General features: G+C 40.6%; 1 protein-coding gene across 3 annotated transcripts in view; it reads right to left on the bottom strand.

Moving 5' to 3' along the window:
* MAPRE2 (microtubule associated protein RP/EB family member 2) overlaps window positions 1-23,532 on the bottom strand; it is a 122,196-nt gene that overhangs the window by 79,179 nt on the left and 19,485 nt on the right. Inside the window, exon 1 of one of the 3 annotated variants that reach the window (XM_019526919.1) lies at window positions 15,821-16,083. The exons of 1 other annotated variant lie outside the window; for it this stretch is intronic. In XM_019526919.1, coding sequence (XP_019382464.1) covers window positions 15,821-15,939 — 119 coding nt within the window. In that variant the 5' untranslated portion in view covers window positions 15,940-16,083. Of the gene's footprint in view, window positions 1-15,820; window positions 16,084-23,532 lie in introns of those variants that run through there. One more of the 3 variants, XM_019526928.1, reaches the window with a different exon arrangement.

The raw sequence follows: 23,532 nt of genomic DNA, 5'->3' as shown, positions 1-23,532 counted from the left end.
TTCCTGCCAAAAGCAGCAATAAATGGCTGGATACCAAGGACTGAAGGGGTGAACACATCTTCAAATTAAATTTTCCTCATTATGAAATTTATATAAAGCACCACTTTTCAAAATACAGGACTATTACATACTCTATAAGTCAGTCAGGTACAGGGAATATTTTTTTAATTGGGAAAATATTAGTGTAATAAATGCCAAGGAAAATCTTTCTTGAAGCTCTCCCCTGACAATACTGAAGACAGGCATTTTGAATAAAACAAAAGGTCTTACAGTGAAGTTGTTGAAGCAAAAGATATGGACAGAAGGCCAAGATGTAGCTCAGTGAGGCAGCCCAGATTTTTATGGGAAGCAAAATGAAAATGAAAGCTACTGAAAAAAGAATAAAAAGCCCAAGACAGTAGAAAGGAGAAGCTTGTAATTTAAAACTTAATTTTTCTCCATAGCAAAAATGATCAGTTGTCAATGTTTTTCCTGGACTGCAGATTTGTTTTAGGAATGAGACCTTGCCTGCTACATTAAAACATATTATGTACTGGTTCAATGTTCAGCTTTGATTATTAGAAGCTAATTGCTCTCCCAGGACTGCCCCGTATTGTGTTTCTGTATTAAAACGGTAGAAAATAATTTATAGGACAGAAAAATAATATAAAAAGCTTCAGCACATCCAACTGTTGAGTTAAGACCCATTCCTATGCCAAAAGCAACTGAACTTCCCCCCACCCCCAACTTATGTCTGAGCACCAATAGCTGTATTGATTTATCCAGCAGGCACTAAACGCTGCATCTCAGAGAAACAAACTGAAAAGAAGAATTATGATATTATACTATGATGTAAAAAAGAAGGAAAGGTATGTAGAAGGTATATTTTTCCTCAGCATCATAAATTGTTTCATGCCTCTAAAAATTAGCCTTTGTATATTGTAGTCAAGTGTTATTTTCAAAGATTTTATTTCTCTTTCCATTATGCCAGTATATTTCCCAACACAAATCTTTTCTGAAGAATTAAAGTTATCTGTGAAACATGATAGAGTCCACACAAAGGCCTGGACAACCACCAAAGATTTTCATTCCTGGAATCTCACAGTATTGCCATTTGACCTGATGTACACAAAGATTTCATTTCCCCCCATCCTTGCTGATTCCTTCGCAGAGTGACAATGACACTAGTGGGTTAAGAGAATTCACTTTGGTTGCATTGACATATCTGTTTTTCTGTTTAATTAATTTTAATTAGATCACGTCAAAGCTATCATTCTCATGCAGTTAGAACCTAAGATATTTGGATCTCAAGACTCAGTTTGGGACCTAATTTGATTAAGCACTACACTCAGTGATGCTTTAAGTGGGTTTTGTTTATCAGCTAGAAACAGTAGCTATTCAAACAGTTTTCAGATCCCCAAATCGGAAAGGCATAGTTAGAAGACTGAAAACAACATACACAAGTAGAGCCAAAATCATTCTGTGCATCATGTCAAATAGCAGTACTGTGATATTCCAGGAATCCAAATCTGTGGTGGTTGTCCGGGCCTGTGTTTAGACTCTACAATGTTTGACAGGTCACTTCAATTCTTCAAGAAAGATTGATGTTGTGAAACATAATAGCATAATTTTAAAATGGAGAGAGGAACAGAATGGCCCAAATACACAGATTTTTATTGCTGATTACAAGCAGTTAAGCAATAGCAATATTAATTATGCTTTTAAATGTATTTATTAAGCAACTGTGAAAATATGGGTAATCTATAAAAATGGAAATAAATGGATTACAAATTCCATGCAAGCAACAGCCTTTAAAACACTGTAGATACTGCAAAGAGTACAAGTTATGTCCAATGACTGATTTGGGGTTCTTTTTTTTAAATTGAGAATTGCCCGTCTCATCTCAGTATAAATAACTGACAGACTCTCTTAGTCTACCTTGTCCTTATCGGTATTCTGCTGCAATTCAGTATGTATTTGTATCTGTGTACAGATACACTTCTGGAGGACTCACCTTAGGCAAAGAAAAACAGCACTCACACAGTTTGCTGTTATGAATGTATATTCTAGAACTTGGAAGTGTATTGCATAAAGCTGATGAACATTTCTACATTTAACTTAGATAGACTTCCATGTCAATTTTCACCCATGTATTTTTAGCTAACCTTCATTACAAATCAATCCTGGCTAAAGATTCAAGAAGGCAGACATCAGTAGCTTACTTTGAATGGAAATTGCTTACAATCTTTAGAGATGAATTATGAGCTTTACAGTGAACCATCATCATCCCAACACTCTCCAGAGCTATATGTGAGGCAAGCTGCAATGGTGCTTGCACTTGAAAATATGTGGCTGGGCTTTGAAGAAAGCAATGCTTTGCTAAGGTGTATGGTTCACACCACTCTGAAGAGGAGGGCAGCACCACTGTTCGGTAGATTGAAGTATGAACAAATGTACACTAGGGGCAACCTCAAAAGGGAAAAGTGAGCTGCTTCTGTTGTATGGGACTGTTATGCTATAACTGTTACATGTGCATGAAGTTATAGTGATGCAAGAGAGCTAAAAATTGCCACAACTTTAACCCCAATGAAGCAGGATTAAAGGTAGACCAATTTTGCTACACTTGAACTTCTGTAAACTCCAGCACGACAGAACTGTTACAGAATAACAACTACTGCTGGGTCCAGAGCAGCAGTTCTCTCCTTTCAAAATTGCTCCAAGTGTATGTTTGTCCATGGAGATTTCATGAAGGTAGGGGCACCTAAGTATCAGTATGAGAAGCACTGGAGTCAATAATACAAGGCATCAACAATACAAAATGATGTCTGACAATGAAGGATTGGGCAACACCCCAAAAATATATCTTGTACAGGCATATAAGGTTCAACTTCATATGGCAAAATTCTAATGTCAAAGAGATCCTGTTTCAAAAGTGGCCAGTCTTTATTTTGAAAATATTATTCCTGAGGCTCAGGCTCCATAGACTAAACCTGAACTGCTCCTCTTCTGCCTTCTTTCAGGTGGGGGGAGGGAGGGGGAAAAGTATCTTCAGCCCATGACATTTTCAGAGAGAGAACCACCATTGTCATTTCAGTTTCTTCAGCTATAGATTTAATTTGCATGAGCAATGTAAGTAATAAATCTTAAAAATCTATATAAAAATGTAGATAAAAAGTTAGAAGAGGATTTTGGTCACTTATGCCTGCAAGTCAGAGACAGATTCCAAGTCAGAGACAGACTTGGAAAATGTGTACACAAACCAGTTACCAGGAGGTAAAAGGAGGTATGGTGCTTTGCAGAAAATGCCACATGCATGCTTTTATTCTACATCACATGAATACTAACCCACAGCAGCTTAGCCTTGTTTCATTAAGAAGAAAATCCTTGCCTGCTTACCTCATAGCAACTTGTTTCTGTGCCCATGTCTTTGGTGAATTTTTCTGTCATCAGTATACCCTGAGTCCGAAAGTGATTTAAAAAAAGGCAGACAAAGATTTTCCTGCACATTTAACAGATAGGAACACAGGCATATTTTCACAAAAGTGCCTTTTTAAACCCATGGTTGCCTAAAACTTGGTAGGTAAGGCCCTATTTTCCAATCTGCTACATGCTTACAATTCTTCCTGGATTTAACAAATATTGTGGGTACAAGGCAATTCTGAAAGAGAGGGCACTCTTCATGCTTACTTGCAGTTCTGATTTTAGTCCTCGCTTCTGCTATTCTAGTCTGGAAAGTGGTGCCTAGCTGCAAAGCAGTTTTGAAAGCGACAAGATTTAAACTAGTTAGTAGGATGGAGTCAAATTCATTTAATTCAGAAGTGAAAGACTAAGGCAATGACCTGTTGAACCACTTTTAATGGATGACAGCTTTAAAATGAGGTTTTGTAATACTATAGTCATCCTCATTGGGGGCCTAAAAAATCTCCAGACTCCTGACATACTTGCTAACCACTAAATATGTGCAATTCAAGTGTGCAATGACCAACCTGGAATGAGGAACTGAAATTCCTACAAGGATTCAGAAAATGTAAACCCCAAGCAGCTACTTAAGTATTACTAGAACAGGATGAAATTCCAAGAAATTGAGGCTAAATGCAAGGAAAAACTTTTTAACAGTAAGATCTATCAGATCATAGGACAATCTCCCAAAGGAAGCTGTAAGATTACATTGCTCAAGACACCTTAAAACGAGGGCAGACAGAGTTTTAGGGCATTGTTACACATTATTTTTAGGTGGCTCCTGGAGCTCTTAACCCCCAGATTGTCTACACCTTAACACCCGAAACTAGTTTCAAGCGCACTTCAGGTGGCTTAAAGTTATGCCACCCTAGGGCAGGTTTATCTCTGAACCATGTTACCCAGCTTGTGTTCATAGAATCATAGAAAATTAGGGTTGGAAGGGACCTCAGGAGGTCATCTAGTCCAACCCCCTGCTCGAAGCAGGACCATCCCCAACTAGATCATCCCAGCCACAGCTTTGTCTAGCCAGATTCCATTAATGTGTGGTCACTGTATGTGAAGACACTTCCCTATATCCTGTATCTAAACCATGTGGTTCTCCACTGGTCCACAAAGAATAAAATAAGAACCAGTTTGGGTTTATCAGATGATGTTTGTTTAGCTTGTAGTAGTTCCCTTGATGCAACTGAGTTACCCAAGATCAAATTTTACAGTGGGTGTTAAACACACGTCATTTATCTCAAACTACAATCAAAGCTGTGTCATAGGTCACCTTAAGCTAAGAGCAACATGGATACACTGTTTAATAGGATTTGGCCTCTTTTCATGGTACATCATGAGATCCAGTTCCTAACATACACTCTCCACTGACACACTGACATCAGCACAAGTTCAATCCCTATCAGAAATGTAAACAAAGTTTAGATGAGGATAACTATATCATGCAGGAATACCTAATCACACACTTAAAACACACAATAGTCCATATATAAATTCTGCTAGAGTACACAATTAATGTACTTATTTAAACCCTTGGATTGTCAGACAATTTACTTATGTGACCAGACAGACAAACAACATGAAGCTAGTCAGTCAGTAGCGTCAACATCAAATCAGACACATGGGGTAGGAAGAACTCCCTACTTAATTTTTTTTAGGTTAAAATATTACCATCTTTTGATACATTTTAGAAAATAATTTTGTTTTGGTTTTACTTGGAAGAAAGCACTGTACAATTGGATGCCAAATGATCACTTGGTGACATCAAGCCTAAATTCTTAACATTACATATTATGTATATAACTAGTCCAACTACATATGCAAAAACCCCACCTGCTTTCCCCTTTCCATTGCCCTACAAATCTCATGTTTTGGGCTGATATTAGAAAAGCAGCTCCTATAACTCACCTATTGCAGTGCTACTTAGTGAAATTCAACACACCGACAAATTGTTGTATTTTCTCACATGTCTCATATCCTCAAATAAAATGCAAATCTTGTTTTTGGAAGACAAAATGTAGGGATTTTTATTTTTCCAGAGTTGTGGCCAACTATGTGACAGAGTAAGTCCTCTTGGGCAAATATGAGTGTCCAGTAAGTATGGCATCCCAGGAAAACTTCTGGGGGAGGAAGCAGGCCACTATATTTCCAGGAGGACTTTTATTATGTCACACAAGGTTAGGTCCCAGACCCTTGCAAGGGCAGAAGGAAGATTGTTAGTTCTTACTTAAGTAATTGTTTATATAAATGCTTGTAAACAAAATAGTTGTTTCCACATCACAAGTCTCATCAAGATACTTCCAGAAGTTGACTTGCTGCTTTAGGCGCTAACTACAGGGTTCAGCCAGTAACTATGGCTGTGAGAGGGTTAAAACAGGACTTCACCCCTTTCACTGCCAGACTGGCAGGTATCTTGGAGGCTGCATGGCATGTGCAATGTTTCTAGATATGCTTCTTTTCCAGGAAAGAAAGCAGCTTCCCTACTTAAGGCATGCAATAAAGGGATGGGGGAAGGGGGGAACTTGGTCTATTAGAATGGGTAGAGGAGGGAGGCAGGGGGAAATGGAAAGGCATGAGCTGACAGAAGAGGCCACAGAAAGAACACAGATTTTAGATCCATGTAAAATTATTTTTACTTGTTTCAGAATAGGTTACTTTCACCTGGCAACAGTAATGATTTAATGGTAATTGGTTTCTTTTTAACATATTTTAAAATGTTTCCTATTTTCTATGCTGTATTCAGAATATAAGGGTTGTTTGTGTGTTTCATGAAGTAACATTAAGTAATACTATACTTTGGCAGGAAATAGAAGTAGTTATGGAACGACAGACTTTTCCCTAGAGAAAGGAGCATTAGCTAAAGATGGTACAAATTTCTGGCATATGACCCTGGTACCATAACAAGAGTGCAAAGAAACTACACTGATTTCAGAAACCATGGACAAGCATACCATTAAATCTCTTCAAAAAAGGGGAGGGGAAGCTGCTGCTGCTAAGGAGCAAACATCAGTTGTTAAAATGTAACTGTTACACCTGCATGGCCTCTAGTAAAAAAGTTTAAATAAAACAGAGTTAAAGTTGCAATGGTTTTACTACATTTGTGTCTGCAGTGCTTCTGTAGTAATGCAAAAGTTCTATTAGGATCAGCTTATACTGGTATCATTGGATATCAATACAATTGGTACGTGTCTCTAACCAGACTGAGTTGGGCTTTTTGTGTTGTTTTTTTTTTTAAAAGAGTCTTCATCTACAAATCTATTCTGGAGAATGAATGCACTGATTGCAAGCAAATATACAGAGATATCTAATGGCCAGTTCAGTTTGACATTTGGCATACGGGAACATGGCAACTGCGAGAAGTGCATTTTCAAACCCTGAATGAGAATCATCTTACATAATATTTTGTAGAAAAACAACTTTTAATGTGGACAAGTGGGCAAAAAAAATCACAACAAGGCCCAACAAAAATAATTAAAATACACCGAAGAAATCTCACTATGTCCAACAGTCTTTCCCAAAGTGTTTTGTGCACTACTGATGGTCTTTCAGTAGACTACATCCTTTGTATGCAATCATTTCTCATTTCACTGCCTCTTTGTTTCCAGGCCTCTCACAGATTATGTTCTTTCTGTAAATGAAAGTCCTCAAGGGTTTTCTCTGTCATTGGAAATATATGCTCCACCTCCATACCAGCTATTACTCAGGAATTCTATAACTGTTTTAATGATAAGCTATACTTTTACAGTACTGAATCTGTAACAGAAATATTTTAATGGAATATAGATTTGTTTTAATGCTTCTCACTCAGAAGGCTATTGTACCAGTTCCTCAGGGATTACCATTAGAAGATTTCATTCTTTATCATGGATAGAGATTTATCCATGGAAAAAAAAACTCATTTAAAAAAAATGCTTTAATCCACATTAACAGCATCCCTCCTGAGAATCAACACTGCATTCCAGAGTGACAAGCAAGAATCTACGTTTGAGTGCATCTGACTAATTGCAGCTGTTTGGACCTCAGTTTTGCACAATACTAAAAGAAACCTGATGTACAGGGAACATTCATTTAAGATACTGCTAAAGGTTACAATTTCAGCTTCACTGGAATGTCACTTGTTCTTTGCACTTTTGACTGCCTGCCTGCCGGAGCTTTGCTAAGGAATGCAATACTAAACAATTAATGTACAACAGCCAGCTAAAATGACAGATATACTGGGTGCATCTACACATGCGATTAGCACGGCTAAATAAACTCTGGCGCAGTTTGCACCAGAGTTTATTGCTTCTGGCTGCAGCACCAACACATGTGACTGGGACCGCAGCATGCTAACTCAGGGCAGTGTAGCACCAGCTGGCAGAGGATCCAGGGGGTCAGCCTAGTAGCCCAGAGCTCTTCTGCAACTGCTAAATGTGATGTGGAGGGGCTGGCTGGGGTACAAGGGTGCTACAGTGCAGGGCTAGCCAGCAGGTGCCCCAGCCAGCCCTGGTTACTGTCTATATGTGCACTATTGCAGAGTAACTCCACTGTAGGATAGTACTTAGTTGAACAGTACTATTCTATGGCACAGTTAATTAGTCTACACTGGCCTAATAGCACTGCATGTGTAGATGGTGATGCTTTACTGCAGAGCTAATTATTGAATTCCACAGCAAAGCATGTGTAGATGCCCCCCAGTATCTACACAAACCAGTATAGTAAAAAACCAAAATGAAAGGACAAAATTGATATTCTTCATCTCAGGGAAGCAAAGTGATGGGCTGTTTCTTTTCATCAGCTGCAGATAACTGCACTGAGGATGCAGGGTCCTGTTTCTGTACAAAACATATCTTGGTCAATTTTCTTTTATCTGACAAATTTTCTTGGTCATTCAACCTCTTCTGTAAAATAATATTCCAGAAGACTGTCAAGATCTCTGAATTCACACAGCCACCTCTGCCCTTCTGTCTTTATCCAAGTAGGGGTTAGATTCAGGGGTCCCAGTTTTTTCTTTTACTTCTATGTCAGATTTGCCCACTTGATGTTGACAAAAACTGAATGTATTTAGGAGGAGATTAAGGCCCACAGTCTGCATGAAGTGTTTCCCTCCAACCAGCACAGTTGTAGGTTCCTTCCAAAAGCTGTATCATTAACTCGCCACTCACTGATTAAATGTTTACATTTCCTTCTTGGATTCCATGGCAAAGATGCAGATTAAATACAAATCAGAGCTCAGTTAGTATGCATATACATGAAACGAAGATAACAAATTGTTCAAGCCAGGGCATTTAAAAAGTACATGCATGTGATTTGACCAAATGATCTTAGCAGTCTTTAGAGAATGGTTTGTAATATTTATTAGCCCACAAGTCTTATTCTTCAGCAAAGCAGGTAAAGAATTCACCACCAATGCATTATATGCAGATATAAGAATGAAGCACTATGCATTTTAGTGTGAACAAGACTACAATGGGAGTGTGTTAAAAATGCACAGACTTTCAAGTCATTGCTTTATAAAAGGAAAAGATTGCTCAGCCAACCTTTGAATCCTATTTCTCCCCTATGTAGTGAGGTTGAGACACAATATGGAGAAGTATTTTGTTAACAAGTAGGTCAACAAGTGGCCAAGGCATGATCATGTAGAGGGAAGTAAAGCTATCCAGAGTGGGGAAGGCATTATACACAAAAGAGTAAACATTTGTGTTACTTTGTTTTGTGATTTTGATGCTGGAACTAGTATTAGAAAACAGGTAGGCACTGGGCATGCAAATTTGGTGTAAGCAGGCATCCTCCACCACTGTGTCAATGCAACTCCATTCTTACCAGGGTCCCCCCACTGTTATTCCAAATCCTGGGCCTTTCCAGATCAGAACATTTCCAATTATGCCTCCCTGTACAGAGGTTTGTGTACCTGAGAATAGATGTGATGAAACCACTCATTTTCAATTATTTAGCAGCCAAAAAGTTTGGAACACAGCCCTCACGTGAAAAACTGGCATACATTTAATCTGCTTCCTCATCAAGCCTCATGCCTGTTCTGGTGGAGGAAGAAGGAAGGATGATTGCAGGATTTCCCCTGCCCCTTCCCACACACACTCACACACACATTAAAATTTTAAAATAAACACTCTCATTTAGAAGATAAAAGGTTTCCAAGCACAGATCTACCTTAGTAGCTGTTTTTTCCTATCCCCCCAAACCCAGACTTCTAACTAAAAGAGACTGCCCAGTCTGCTTTCATGCCTTCCCTCAACCATTCAGTCACAGCACAGAGGATCCCATCTCTACACTCCACCTCAACCGTGACAAAGCAGCTGGCCCATACTTCCCCCACTAATCATGCACACAACAAAGGCAGGCAGCCCAGTTAAGATTTCGGCTTGCAGCTATCTCAGTTTATATAAGATTCTTCCTGTCATAGCCAAGAAACATTGAATTTCTCCAGCCCCATGTCTCCCTCCCAAGCTACTGCCCCCACCTTTCCATAGCCTTTTTTTTTTTTTTTTTTTTTTTACAGCTAGCCGTAGTGGCAGCAGGAAACACTTACCTCACTAGCAGGAATGTACCTAACAGCAAGGTCTCCCTCAACAAGAGAGAAAGCTGGATAGAAGCCAAATGCTTATTTCTAAACGATACAACGTCAGGTTAAAGTTCTCGAAAAGCTTAGTCTTATATTTTTTTGCTGCACGGATCTAGCCCTCAAGTGAGTGAAATGCCATGTAGCTCAACAAACTGCAGTTTTAACAGACAAACCACTTATTCAGAGGATGCGTCAAGAAGCCACAAATGCAGCAAGCCTCTCGGTTCCACCCAGCACACTTTGGTCAGAGAGCTGGGCTGCAGGCTGAGAAGATGGTGTTTGAAACAATGTTAGTTTCACTTCCTTACATGACTGGTGCTCAGCTCTTTTGCATATTGTAAGGAGGCTTTCCAACAAGCATCTGAGCTGTGATCAAAACAGAAATCTCTGTACTTTAAAATGCTAACCCATTACTGCTGCACAAGGGATCTTTCCTTTGCCCTGAGAGCCAGAGGCAATACTGGAGTATATTCAACATTTGTTACACAGTATGAGAGACTCCCTACAAGCAGAGTTCCATGCTGAGCCTTCCCTAGTTTATTTTTGACAGCTGAACTATTTCAACTGAGACACTTCCCCCAATTCACCCCAGAATTAGAGAACTTAGCTTCAGATAGCTTTCAAAAAAAACAGAAGACCAATAGACTGGGGAATTAGAGATAAGAGGAAACACCGACCTTAAAGAAGACAGAATGTCCAAGGAGTAAGGACAGACATGTGCACCACCCTTGGCTATTAACTGCTTCGTATGCCATAATTTAATACCTATGAGAATACCTTACAGTCACCATGGTGATACTCTGTACCACACAGGGTTATTACAAAGCCCAAAGAATCAAACATACAGAATGGAATTTGTATTTATGTATTCATTTATATGCCAACCACTCATGATTGACATAACTTCTTGAACCTAACTCCATGGTAAAGACACCCATCAACTGCAGTAGGAGCCCTTAGCCTGCAATGAAACACTTATGAGAAGAAATCCACAGTTAAATTTAATTTGGTATATAGCTATGGTAGGGCTTCCCTCAACTAGCATTTAAAGTTTTCAAAGCCTGAGGAATGTCATACTGCACTGACAATTCTACCAAACCTCACAAACTGGAGTGCACGGATTTCAGTTACATAATTCCTTCCCTTTGTGCTGAAATAAAGGTTTGGGCCCTTTCCAACTCATGTATTCAAGTGAATGGTCTTATATAATTCAATAGAACTATTTGCAGGAATAAGACTAGTAAAAGTGTGCCCTCTGTGTAACCAAACCAAGATAATGCAATAAATCCTTAAACAAAGAATATTTATTTTGTACCCAAAGGTAAATTCCACTACTCTAGACACAATGAAAGAATAGACTGATTTAAAGAGTAAAATATAAATGGCCCAAACCAATCTATCATTAAAACAAAGACATTTTTCTGATGCCGATAACAGAGATTTTCATATGGCTGAAGTTTTTAGGATGTCAAATAGAAATTCTTACAGGATTTATATATATGTAATTGTTGAAAAGGAAAGATATATTAAATAATTCCTGTCCCCTGGGTTCTTAAGCAAGTCTTTAAACATTCTACCATAAGTCAACAGCAATTATCACCTGAAACCCACATTCTCTGAAACCCATTAAAACCCCCACACTGTCATACTCTGCCATTTGTTTCATCAGTGGATAAGAATGCCATCACTTCCACTCAGCTTACATTATTATGCACAGCAAAGCTACGTATCTAGTTTAAACAACAGTTTCTCTTTTAAAAGGAAGAGGACACTTAGAGTCAGCAAATACTTATTATTAGATAGGGATTGTGTCAAAAGTATATATGTACTTAAGCTGCATGTATAAGCAGAGCCCTGAACAAGTTCTGACAACTTTAAATAAATGGTCTTAAAAGCTTTGGATATACGAGTAAATATAAGTGAAGGGCCATTTAATAAATCTGGTTTCCCCAACCACGTGTAGATAAAACAAAATAAACTGTTCTTGCAGCATCCTGAGAAAAGGGTGCAAAGTCTGTCTACCTTAGTGAATTAAGAATTTCATCCTATATCTGGAGTATGGAACTTCATAAGCAGTAAGTACCTCCATATCTGTATGTTTAGATCGGAAAGAGGTGAGGTGAACAGTGAACTGTTAGAACTGCCAAGACTTGGCACAAGATGCTGTGGACAGGTATGGTTTAAAATGTGCACTCCCTTCCTCCCCAGCCATATTATACTTGTTTTGCTTCTTGATTGTTTGATTCTGGCCTTTCCTGAACAAAACATTATGACTGTAATCAAATATGGTGAGATGCATCTTTCAACACACCCGCTTATACTATGTTTCCATTAGCAATAACATTTTGATGAAGTCATACAGAAAAATTGCTAACTTTGCAAGAGGCAATCGTGTTATGAACAAAGCACAGAAAATTCAGATTTGGAAGCTAGGAATTAAGTAGCAGCCTCCAACCCGAGTCTGGACAACACTCTATACCCATATATTCTCTTTTCTGTAAAATGCAGATAATAGATCCTTCACGGGGTTGCGGTGAAAAAGTGCTGTAGCTTAGGGGAGAGCACTAGGCTAGGACCCAGGAGACCTGTTTTCTATTCTCTTCTCTGTCCTTGGCCTGCTAGATGAGCTCGGGCAATTCATTTAATTTCAACTCCACATCTACAAGAAAGGAGATTAGCTCTTCCTCCTTCTGAAAGTGTTTTGAAATCTACTGATGAAGTGTGCTATACCAAAGTTAGGTATATAAAAATAATAAGAAAAGGTGCACAAGTAGTACTTTTCACTAGCGGTCATAAAATCAAAAGCATAGTAGCAAAATTTAGCATTTCCTTTCTTTAAAACAGGAAATGTTACCAAGGATAAGTAAGTTATCAGCTGTACTGTTATAGGAAAAATGTAGTATTTGCCCTTCATTCATGAATATGTAACAAACAGATTAAATAAATGTTCCAAGCAAAGCTTCACTCTGTCAAACTATATTGTGAGCAGAATGCACCCATTGTAAAAGATTTGCACAAGTGCTGACTTCTAGATCACATTTTAGGTTTTTTTTTTAAAATGGTGTAATTATTCCATATTTCTAATTATAGACGGAACCACATAACAAGCAAATTAGCATCCCAGCTTGGTGTGTGGGCTTGCAAGATGGTAGCTTTGATCAGTACTAAGATGAAAGCTGTAGAGGAAAGTGCTGCAAGAAGCTATACAGGCAGTTTTATAAAAAGTGGCAATTTTGCGCCTCAAAGTCCAGCATGATATCCATGGGTAGGCTGCAGCCTTTCAGAGTAACATTTTTGTTAAAGGGACTTTGATCCCACTATGCCACAAATGCACTTACAAGTCCAAAACCAGTCATTAAAGGTTTCATGAAATGTAGAAGACACATGGTTCTAGTGACCTGAAGACCAGTTATTTGTATTACATATTTCCTATAAGTTTAACAACTTATTATTCACTTTGCTCTGTAGAAAATCCTGACAGCTACAGATGACAAGTGCTACTACCTCTGTTGAAGAATCGGGGAACATGACTCAGAGGTGAGGTGCCTTACCCAAGGTTACAGAGTGAATTGGTAGCACAGCCATGACAAAACCTAGGCTTTCTGACTCCCCTATTCCAGTGATTATTCATTAAATAAAACTGCCATTTAAACATTTAAGTGTACTATTCATATTATCCTAAAATGATGCAGTGTTAGTGCTGATATATCTGTGATGCATTTCATTCCCACAGGTAAATCTGTGTATGGTTATAATTGTGAAAACAGTCTTTAAAACATAGTAAGGACCTTGTAGATGAAAGGCTACAAGGCCATATTTTCATGCGTTTTTTAGCAAAGTTTTGTTCAACTGATAAACAGATTTTCACCATAACACATGCAGTAATTTTACTATTGTGGTTTTCCAAAATGCAGATTTTGGGTATAGTCCAGTGTGGACAGCATTTCAGCAAGTCATGAGTCAAGCAAATTGACTACCATTGCTAGATGCACAAATACCTCACCACAACAGTGGGTTTTTTTTAATGATGTAACAATGTAATGGGGGGATCCAATTGAACAACAGTTGCAAACAAACCATTAAAAAGGTAACATTATCAATTGTCCTAAGTCATACTAAAGGCACAAAAAATTAAAATAAATATTTCTAACAAAAATGCACCTGATAGCTCCTAGCACCTCAGCAGAATACTTTCATTTTTCCATGTCATGAACATTAAGCTTTCCTCTAAAAACTGCTATACAGCAGGAATTTAAATCTAGGAAATGAGGGCTTCCTGCCAGGAGAAATAATTCTTTGCAAAATCTGGAAAAAAACCTATTGAAAGTTTAATGATGGCTCTTTAAAAGTAAGTGCAAATGAATACCTGTTTGGCAGAAAGGGAATTTCTGTACAGTGCTGAAGGCCTCTAGGAAGTAGCAACACATCCAAAAGAACGGCAGGCTACATTTTCATACAGTATTTGGGGCAAACCAAACACTTGGATTCCACAAATATCTCATAATCAGCACATAAACATGGCCCATCAGTAATGAGATTTTTGGGGGGAAATCACAGATTCAGCCAAGATTCACTTGCCAGGTGATTACTGCCATGGTCAACAATTAATGGGGTCAGATTATTTTTAAGCAATACAAGGGAAATACTGCAATTTTCCACAGACAGCTAAGCAAAAACACATTCATGTCTATTTTGATCTTGTCATATGCGCATCTAGATAGTGCATGCTAGTCAGATATCGAGGCAATGTTTTAAGGACAGTATCATTTCCTGTTGTCTGTTTGAAAATGAGCTTTGTAAGATGTGCATTTTGCTGTCATCAAGGCAGCATTGAAAATCACTGCGCATTAACTTCAGAGGAGATATGGCTAGCCATATCATCACCCTTCAAGTTGACAGCTCAGAGCCCATAAAAACTAGTTGCATTCTGGGCGGCATTATCTTGATCAAACAACGCAAACAATTTTAATGAGCTTATCGACTGAAAGGTACTGTCAGATATGTTCACGTAAAAACATTGCCAACAGTACATGCCAACCCATTCATCAAAAATGCCGGCAACTGTGACAAAGACCATAGCCGCCAGCCTCAATAGTCCAAACCGTAACGCAGTTGCCTCCCTGCTGCAAAGGTTGGCGTTCCCTGTAACAGACCAGAATCCTAAAGAAAATGCACAAGCCATCTGCGGCATCTTCTAGAAGCTACTGCAGTCTACCTTGTGTCTAATAAACCTGAGGCTTTGAGGAAGAAATTTTAGTGAACGCGTGACACCCTGACCTCTGCTGTCAAGCCTTCCGCCAATCAGAGAGCACAATTCTTACAAAGCTCCATCAATCTGGCGGGTTAACATCACAGCCTGCAGTTTCATCTAGAGGATTCCATTTTTCCTGAGCACACCAAGGCAGGCACAAGCCCCTTCCATGCCAGCCCCTCGCCTTGCGCTCACAGGCAGGCCTGCCCAAGGTCTCCTTTGCCATAAGAAACGGTGTGCGGCAGGCTGATTTCCTTGGGGAGGTCTAAAATATTGCTTGCTTTTTTTCCCCCTTTTAATCAATAGGCGGGGAAGGCGGGGAGCCCCTGCAGACAGCAAGTCTATTCACAAAATGTTTTCCATCTGGACAATACAAGCGCTATTCCGCACAGCTCAGCTGCAGTGCATGCTAAACGGGACCCGTGCTCATCAGTCCTAGAGGATTTTTAAAGCCCCTCTGGCAGCCCTCCGGTTTTGTTATGTCATCTCCCTGCATTGACCTCGCCCTGGCGCAGTCCCCCAAGCCACACACCCCTCCACGCAGCCAGCCCCTGCTGTCCAGCGCCGATTACCTGTAGGAACGCTCCCCCCGTACTGTGTGCTTCCTGAAGGGGATGATCGTCCCGTTATCCTGGATGATGTCGTTGTTGTTCTCTCCATTGGGGGACAGCGCTTGGGTTGGTCCAGGCATTGGAGCTCTCCCCCGATCAAGCAGATCTGCCCCTTGCCTGAGCCTGGAAGGCGGAGGCTGCCCAGTCTCCTTGCTTGCTCGCCTGCTCCTTTGCCACAGATTCTCTCTCCTCCTCTCTCTCTTCCCCTCCCAACCTTCTTGCTGACGTCAAACTGCCTGGAGCAGCACCCTGATCATGTGACACAGTCCCTCACCATAGCAACCAGCTAACTCATCATATCTCCTCAATTCACACAGGGCTCCAGCATGACCACACCACTGTGTGCAAACAGGCACAGGGGGCAGGCCTACATCTGGCATGTAACACACCAAGCCCCCTCCCTGCTCTTTACCCCAGCCCTCTCACAGCAGCCTTGCCTGCTCCAAGGCAGCCCTTCCTCTAACCATTTCCTTTCAGTCCCATACTCAAACTGCAGCTGTGTACACAAAGAGCGATTCGCTGGGGGGGCACCTTAACCCCCTCCTGCCTGGATCCTCCAGGTCACTGAAATTAAACAGACTGCGCCTCCGCAGAACCAGCAAGAGGCTAGCAGGAGGCGGTAGTCGGAAATGCAATTGTTCTAGACAAAAAAGGGTGACAAATTCATTGTTGGAAGAAACTATGGGGAAAGCCCTAGCTGCTGTAACTAAGGGATTCACATCTTTGCGTAAAAAGCACTGGAAAACACACTGCAGGGAAATGCTCTGCACTGTTATAGGGAGAGAGCAGACAGGACCAAAGATCTTTTTCCACAGGCCTGTTACCTTCTTCAATTTAAATACAAATGTTAAAATGATTTGTGGAATAAGGTGGCATGGCAGAAAGCCATTCTTACTACGCAGAGGCATTTGGGAAAAAGTAGAAATGCAACATGTCCTTTTTTTTTTTTTTTGCCCATCACCTGTGATTATTGCAGTCGTTTATTATTTTGCCCTACATTTGTGGGAACAACAACTGTTTTTGAAAGAGTCAAAATCTATCATCTAGCTCTGATAATAACAAGTTATTTTTGGTCTCAAGCTCCTGGAATTAGCATTAAAAAAAATAGAAGAAATGAGCCTCTGCAATGTGTTCTCATACAATACCCAGATGGCAGCGATAATCCAAACATGAAGACAGCACATACTTATTTTTTCCAGGAGTTCTCCATCTATTTTAATGTACATCAGATAATTCTGATCCTCACTAATGCAAATGTTTCCTTTTACTTTCCCTAACTTTGAATGGTGTGGGTCAAGAGGATTTTAATTTTTTAAAATATAAATCAGCTCCTTCAGGGGGAGTGGCTATGTTATGTTAGACATATTAGACAGCAGAATTGGGTACCCACCAGGAAAAGCAAACAAACTTTTATTTAATGGTCTCAGTTTAATGCCTGGCCACATGTGTAGATCCTTTCCTCTGCCCTCTTCCCCCTCCCTTCCTTTGCTCCTCAGATGGTATTTCTCCCAATCCACTCAAGAGTACAGGGCTCCAATGCATTATTTTCCATCTTTGTTGTGTTATACTAAAATAAACTTTAAACTAAATTTTTAACTTTCCCAATTTCTCTTCATATTAGGGCATGATCTGAACCCACTTGATGACTTTCCTCCTTTCAAATGTTGGAGAGATAACAGGCAAAAAGAAAAATACTTGTGATATGTTAAAGGGAGAAGGTGTTAATTCTGTTAGCTGTTTTGTGAAAGGCTATGTTAATTACGTCTTCCTTTCTTCTTCCACCCTCTTTAAAAGGCAGATAACAGGTTTCTTTTCTTCCCATATTTCCCTCAGCATATCCACAGGTAGTTAAGACTTTCCTGCCTATTTTCCACTTTTAACATAAGGAAGTATGGCCCATCTTCAGATTTTTTTCTGGATAAAAATGCAAATGTCAGTCTTTTCTATGGAAGTAGATTATAAACTGAATTGTGGCAACCACCATTGTACCTTTGAACAATGGATCAAAAACCACCTCTGCCATGTTTACTATGCAAAAAAGAAAAAAAAAAAAAATCAGATCATTGAAGTGTTGATGTGCGCCCTATCCGGGTGTCTCTTTGCTAAAGTCTACACTCAAATTAAAAACCAACTGCTTCTAAAAAATTAATTTTTGAATGTTAGACTTATAAAATATCCAAGAGAAAGTACAGTACAAAGCTTTTCAGTTGTCAGAAAGACTACAATCAGATTTGTATTTTTAGAGAGAGCTAGCAACTTCTGTGTGCAGAAGAAAGTTGTTTGTTTTTTTTTAAATGTTGTGAATAAAAATCAATCATTTCCTGACCTTTCAGTCTGACAATGCTTAGGAAAAATTTAAACTTAGATCCTTAGCTTGTACCAACTGTGTCGTCTCTGGACATGTGAACTTTTTAAAGGACATAAAAAATTCAAGTTAGTCAATTTGGAAATAACTCATAACCACAGAACAAATTGGTTTATTGTAATGCTGAGAAATCTACTCAAACCTAAATCATGGTGTGACTTTATTAACATGGGCATCTCAGAGAAACTGGGCCTGTCAACACATCACAGGCCATGGAAGAGCCAGATATGAACTTTAATTCTACTGATCCAAGCAGGATTTGAAGGAGAATCCAGAAGATAAAATGCCCTGTTTTCAATCACCAGTGCTAGGATACATCTAATAGGTATATTTGCTTGTAGAATAATTAATTAAAAAAATGACAATGCATTTGAAATGACATGGGAGAGATGGATTCATGCTCAGCATTATAACTTCTTCTTGGAGCCTCTTCACACACAAGCGCTACGAAGTAGACTGACCAAGGTGCCTGAGAAACTGTTGAGACAATGGAAAAACCAAACTGCTAAATAGTGTTAGAACACTAAAATATCTTGTAGTAGGTCATCAGCTGCCAGACATATCCCTACCTGATCTCCCAGACGGTTGCAGTAAAAACACTAAGCTACCTCTAGCTTGTAAAAACATTTTTATTTCCTCACCAATGGCAGAGAACAAAGACTGCTTTATTGAAGGAGTCGCCAAAACAGTTAAAACATGCACTGGCAAAGCCACAGCACAGAGAAGACAAGATGAACACAACATTACAGCATCATTTCAATCACTTAACTGCTCAGATTAGGAATTCCAGGTCTAATCCATTTTGCCTGAAAGAAGTTTCCCTTTTCAGGTTGTGTTGGGCCTGGACAGTATTATATAGTTTCTACTGGTTTACAGAACACAATGTTTCTGCAGAAGTTCTAAGGCAATCTGGGGAGTAGGGAGTGACTTGAGTCTCGTATGCATGACAGTGCCTCTGCTTGGCTGGCTGAGTCTCCATTTAAAAAGATTGTATGCGTTACAAATGTAACTAATTTTGTATGCATGACAAACCACTACAAGTAGAGTAAATCGTCCTGTCGGTTTCTTTCTCCCACGTTCATAGTTCTCTGCAAAGAATTCCCTAGATCTGGACCCAGCATTATGGAACACAGACAGTAAGCCACAGCAGTTAAAAAACTGTATATCCCTTCTGGTTTTCACTCTCTTACACACAGTGAACCCGCACAAGCAGAAATGCAACTTTAAGAATGTAGGTCAGTTAGAAAAGTATGATCTTTAATCAATACCTAAGAAAATCCAAAGGCATTTTTCATTAAAATGCAAGATTGGTTTGTGCTATTTCCACTAATTAACCAAAGCAAAAATAACTTGGAAGCTGTAATTAATGCACAAGCTCTTCCTTCCCAAGCATGATCTCCACCCCTTATTTCCCATGCAAGGGAATATATTACAAAAATGGGACGAGAGCTCAAACATGCTACATTTTAACCCACCATTGTGATCACTTAACTAAGCCCATACAAGTCTCTGTGGACATCATTCTACACTCCTACCTGCCTGGGAAGCAAGAGAGTACAAAAAGTATCAGCACACACCTTTTCTGCATTACAGAGTGTCCCAACAGGGACAGCCTTTAACGTTATTTTTCAAAGCACCATTTGAAAATTCTGTGAAAGAAGCAGAATTTGTTTTCACCCATTACTTTAGTCCAGGGGTTGTCAACCAGGTGCAACTTTGGGGTACTTGGACTGATCCTAGGGGGTACGTGCAGGCAGGTGGGGATGGGGCACTACTGCAGGAGCAGGGGCAGGGCAGGGCAAGGGCAGCAGTGCCCCTCTGCAGGGTGGGGAAGCTTGCATGCATTGGCCACTGCCACCACAGACTAGCCCGGTAAGCTTCCCTGCCGCACCCTGGCCCTGCTCATGGGAGGCAGTGGTGCTGTGTCCCCAGCCACCCCCTCAGTGTCCGGCCATGCACTACCCACTCCCACTCAGTGTCCAGCTGCTGAGGGTGCTATACTGGTATGGATATACCAACCAATTTTTCAGCATAGCTCTGGCACAATATTCTTCCACCCCTCTACAAACTGATAGAGGATTAGAGAGCTTCATACTGGGTACGTCTACATGTCTCTGCTTCCAGTCTCCCAGACACAGGCACCCAGCATGCCGAGTCCTGTTCTTGCTGAGCCCTTGCTGAAAACCCTCCAGCTGGTGGTGATAGTAATAGAGGTGCCCTGGGTGCACTGAAAGATGGTCCTAGTCAACATCGCCCATATCTGGGATCTCCTGGACTATGCCAAACAGGGATGGGCAGATCCTGTTGTGCTGGCCTGGTGCATGGAGCTACCTAATGCTGCATGTGCCCTGCTATGTACTCCACAAAGTCAAGGCCACTTTGCTGGACACCGCTCTTGTCTACATTGACCAGAACCTTCAGGAAGGTAGTCCCCATCACCTAGTATTTCCCACCCTTCACTCCAAGTTCATCATGGGGTACCTGCCTCAGCAAGCCTCATGAACCTCCCCACCTCACCATCTTAGCAGGCTGGGGGATACCAACCTGGTTCGTTTCTGCACTGGCCACTGTGCTGGCTCTACACACCCATGGTCTGCACCCTCCACCATCCCATCCTCACACCAAGTAGCAGGGTGCACTCAGTGCACAAGGCTGCAGCCCCTTCACTGCCTCCTCCAGAACCTCTTGCTGAGGTTCTGGCTGCACTTTCCCCCTCACCTGTTTATTTATGCACTCCCTGTCCATGATACCACCAAGTCCCAGGACCTCCTGGTTAAACTCCTCCTGGCCCCATCTAAGTTCACCATCTATATCATCAAGAAGGTGGCTCTGGTTGGGAAGGCCCCTGGGGACTGCAGGGCCGCTTTCCCATTCCTGGTCTGATTCAGTTTTGAGGTGGAGTTTACTGGGCAGTCTCCACTGACTCCTTGCTCTCATTCAAGGGTCAGTGGACACTGTCCAACGTGCTCTGCTCAGTGTCCTCCCTTGCTGCAGTAGTTATAAACCTCTGATCTTCTCTTCTATCCCTGTTTTATCAACATTTGTTCCCGGAAATCAGTTGCCACTTTTCCAGTAGCCTGCCTTTGAGGAAAACTTATAGTTTCACTTGGTGAGCTTTTGACACATGACCCCTTAAGGTGGCAAATAGGCCTGTGTCATGCAGTTGCAGAGAGTGGATCCTTAAAAGAAGGGTGAACTGGGTATGCCCAGGGTTCTTTTCCCCACTGTTCCTCTCTCACTTGCAGCCGCCAGCATTTAAGGTCTGGGAAGCTGGGATCCAAAGGCTGTACCCCTAATTGCCATGCTCAACAGCTACTAATACCCCTTTCTTCCAGGAATGCGTCTAATCCCTCTTTAACCACCTCCCTGGTTAAACTGCCTCAGATTCCACAACATCTTATAGCAATGAGTTACACACTTTAACTATACAGTGGGTGCATCCACATGTGTGCTTCACTGCAGAGGTGACTAATTAGCTCCACAGTAGTCACAGTCTACACATGCCAGTATTAGGACACAGTAATTTAACTCTGCCACAGGATAGTACTGTTGGGGACAGTATTGTCCTATGGTGAAGTAATTTAATCTGCTGAAACGCACATGTAGGCAGTGACAGGGGCTGGCAGGGGCATAAGGGTGCTAAAGTGTGGGGGCTGCCTGCTGCTTAGCCCTATACTTCAGCACCCTCATGCCCCAGCCAGCTCCCCCACCATCTGACACCACCACCCGGAGCCTGGGGCTGACCTCCCAGACCCCCTGCCAGCCCAGGCCTGCTTCGCCCCATCTCAAAATGCTACGATCCTGGGTGCACATAGAGACACTGCACCAAGGAACAGTTTTCTCCAATGCAAACTGCACCAGAGTTTATCACATTGCATGTGTTGATGCACCCTCTGCATAAAAAAGGACTTGCTCCTGTTACTTTTAAACTTACTACCTACTAGTTTCATTGCGACACCTAGTTCTTGTATTGTGAGAGACAGTAAATAATATATCCCTATTTATTTTCTCTTCACCATTTAGTATCTTGTAAGCTTGTATCATGTCCCCCCTCAGGCATCTCTTTTCTAAATTTACTAGACCAAGCCTCTTTAATCTCTCCTCATATCAAAGCCCTTTCATACCACTAATCATCCTCATTGCCCTTCTCTGTGCCTTCTCTAGTTCCTGTATATCCTTTTTGAGGTTTGGGGAACTCAACTGGGCACAGTATTCAAGGTGTGGGTGCATCATGGATATATAAAAGGGCATGATGATACTTTGTTTTGTTTATAATTCCCTTCCTAATAATCCCTAATATTTTGTTTGCCTTTTGATGCCTGCTGAGAGCTGATATTTTCAGCAAATGGTCCGCAGTGGTCCCCAGATCTCTTTCCTGTGTACTAACAGCTAACGTAGAGCCCATCATATCATAGGAGGTATAGCTTGGGTTATTTTTGTCTAGGTGTATCACTTTACACTTATCTATGTTGAATTTCATCTGCCACTTAGTTGCCCATTTGCTCAATCATGCCAGATCCGTTTGTAGTTCCTTACTTTTGTAGTGGTCTTTACCACTCTGAATAATTTTTTGTCATCCACAAATTTGGCCACCTCACTACTCACCCCCTTTTCCAGATCATTTATGCACATGTTAAATAGCACTGGTCCCAACACAGATCTCTGGGGGACCCTGCTGTTTACTTCTTTCCATCCTGAAAACTGACCATTTACTCTCACTCTTTGCTTTCTATCTTTAAACCAGTTTCTAATCCATAAGTGGACATTCCCTGTAATCCCATGACTACCTAATTTAGTTAAGAATTTTGATGGGGGACCTTGTCAAAGGCTTTTTGGAAGTCCAAATATACTATGTCAAGTAGATCACCCCCATCCACCTCCTTATTGACACCTTCAAAGAACTCTAGTAGGTTGGTAAGACATGATTTCCTTTTGTCAAAGCATATTGATCCTGCCCCACCAGCTCATGTTTATTCATGTGCTGAACAATTTTTTTTTTTTTTTAAATTGTTTCTATCAATTTTCCAGGAACACAAGTTAGGCTCACTGGCCTGTAGTTCTCTGCATTCTCTTTAAAGCCTTTTTAAAATACTGGAGTCATATTGGTGACCTTGCAGTCCTGTGGTATCAAAGCTATTTTTAGTGATAGATCGCAACTACAGTTAATAGCTCAGCCATTTCTGATCCAAGTTCTTTCAAGACCCTATGGTGAATGCCATCAGGTCCTTGTGATTTGCTGCTATTTAGTTTATCAGTTTTCTCTATAATCTCATTGACTGAAACCTCAATTTAGGTCAGTTCCACTCAC

Source organism: Gavialis gangeticus, unplaced genomic scaffold, assembly GCF_001723915.1.
Source record: "Gavialis gangeticus isolate Ggan-Ray unplaced genomic scaffold, GavGan_comp1, whole genome shotgun sequence".
Lineage (NCBI taxonomy): Eukaryota > Metazoa > Chordata > Crocodylia > Gavialidae > Gavialis > Gavialis gangeticus.
This window is presented reverse-complemented; position numbering and strand designations above follow the sequence as displayed.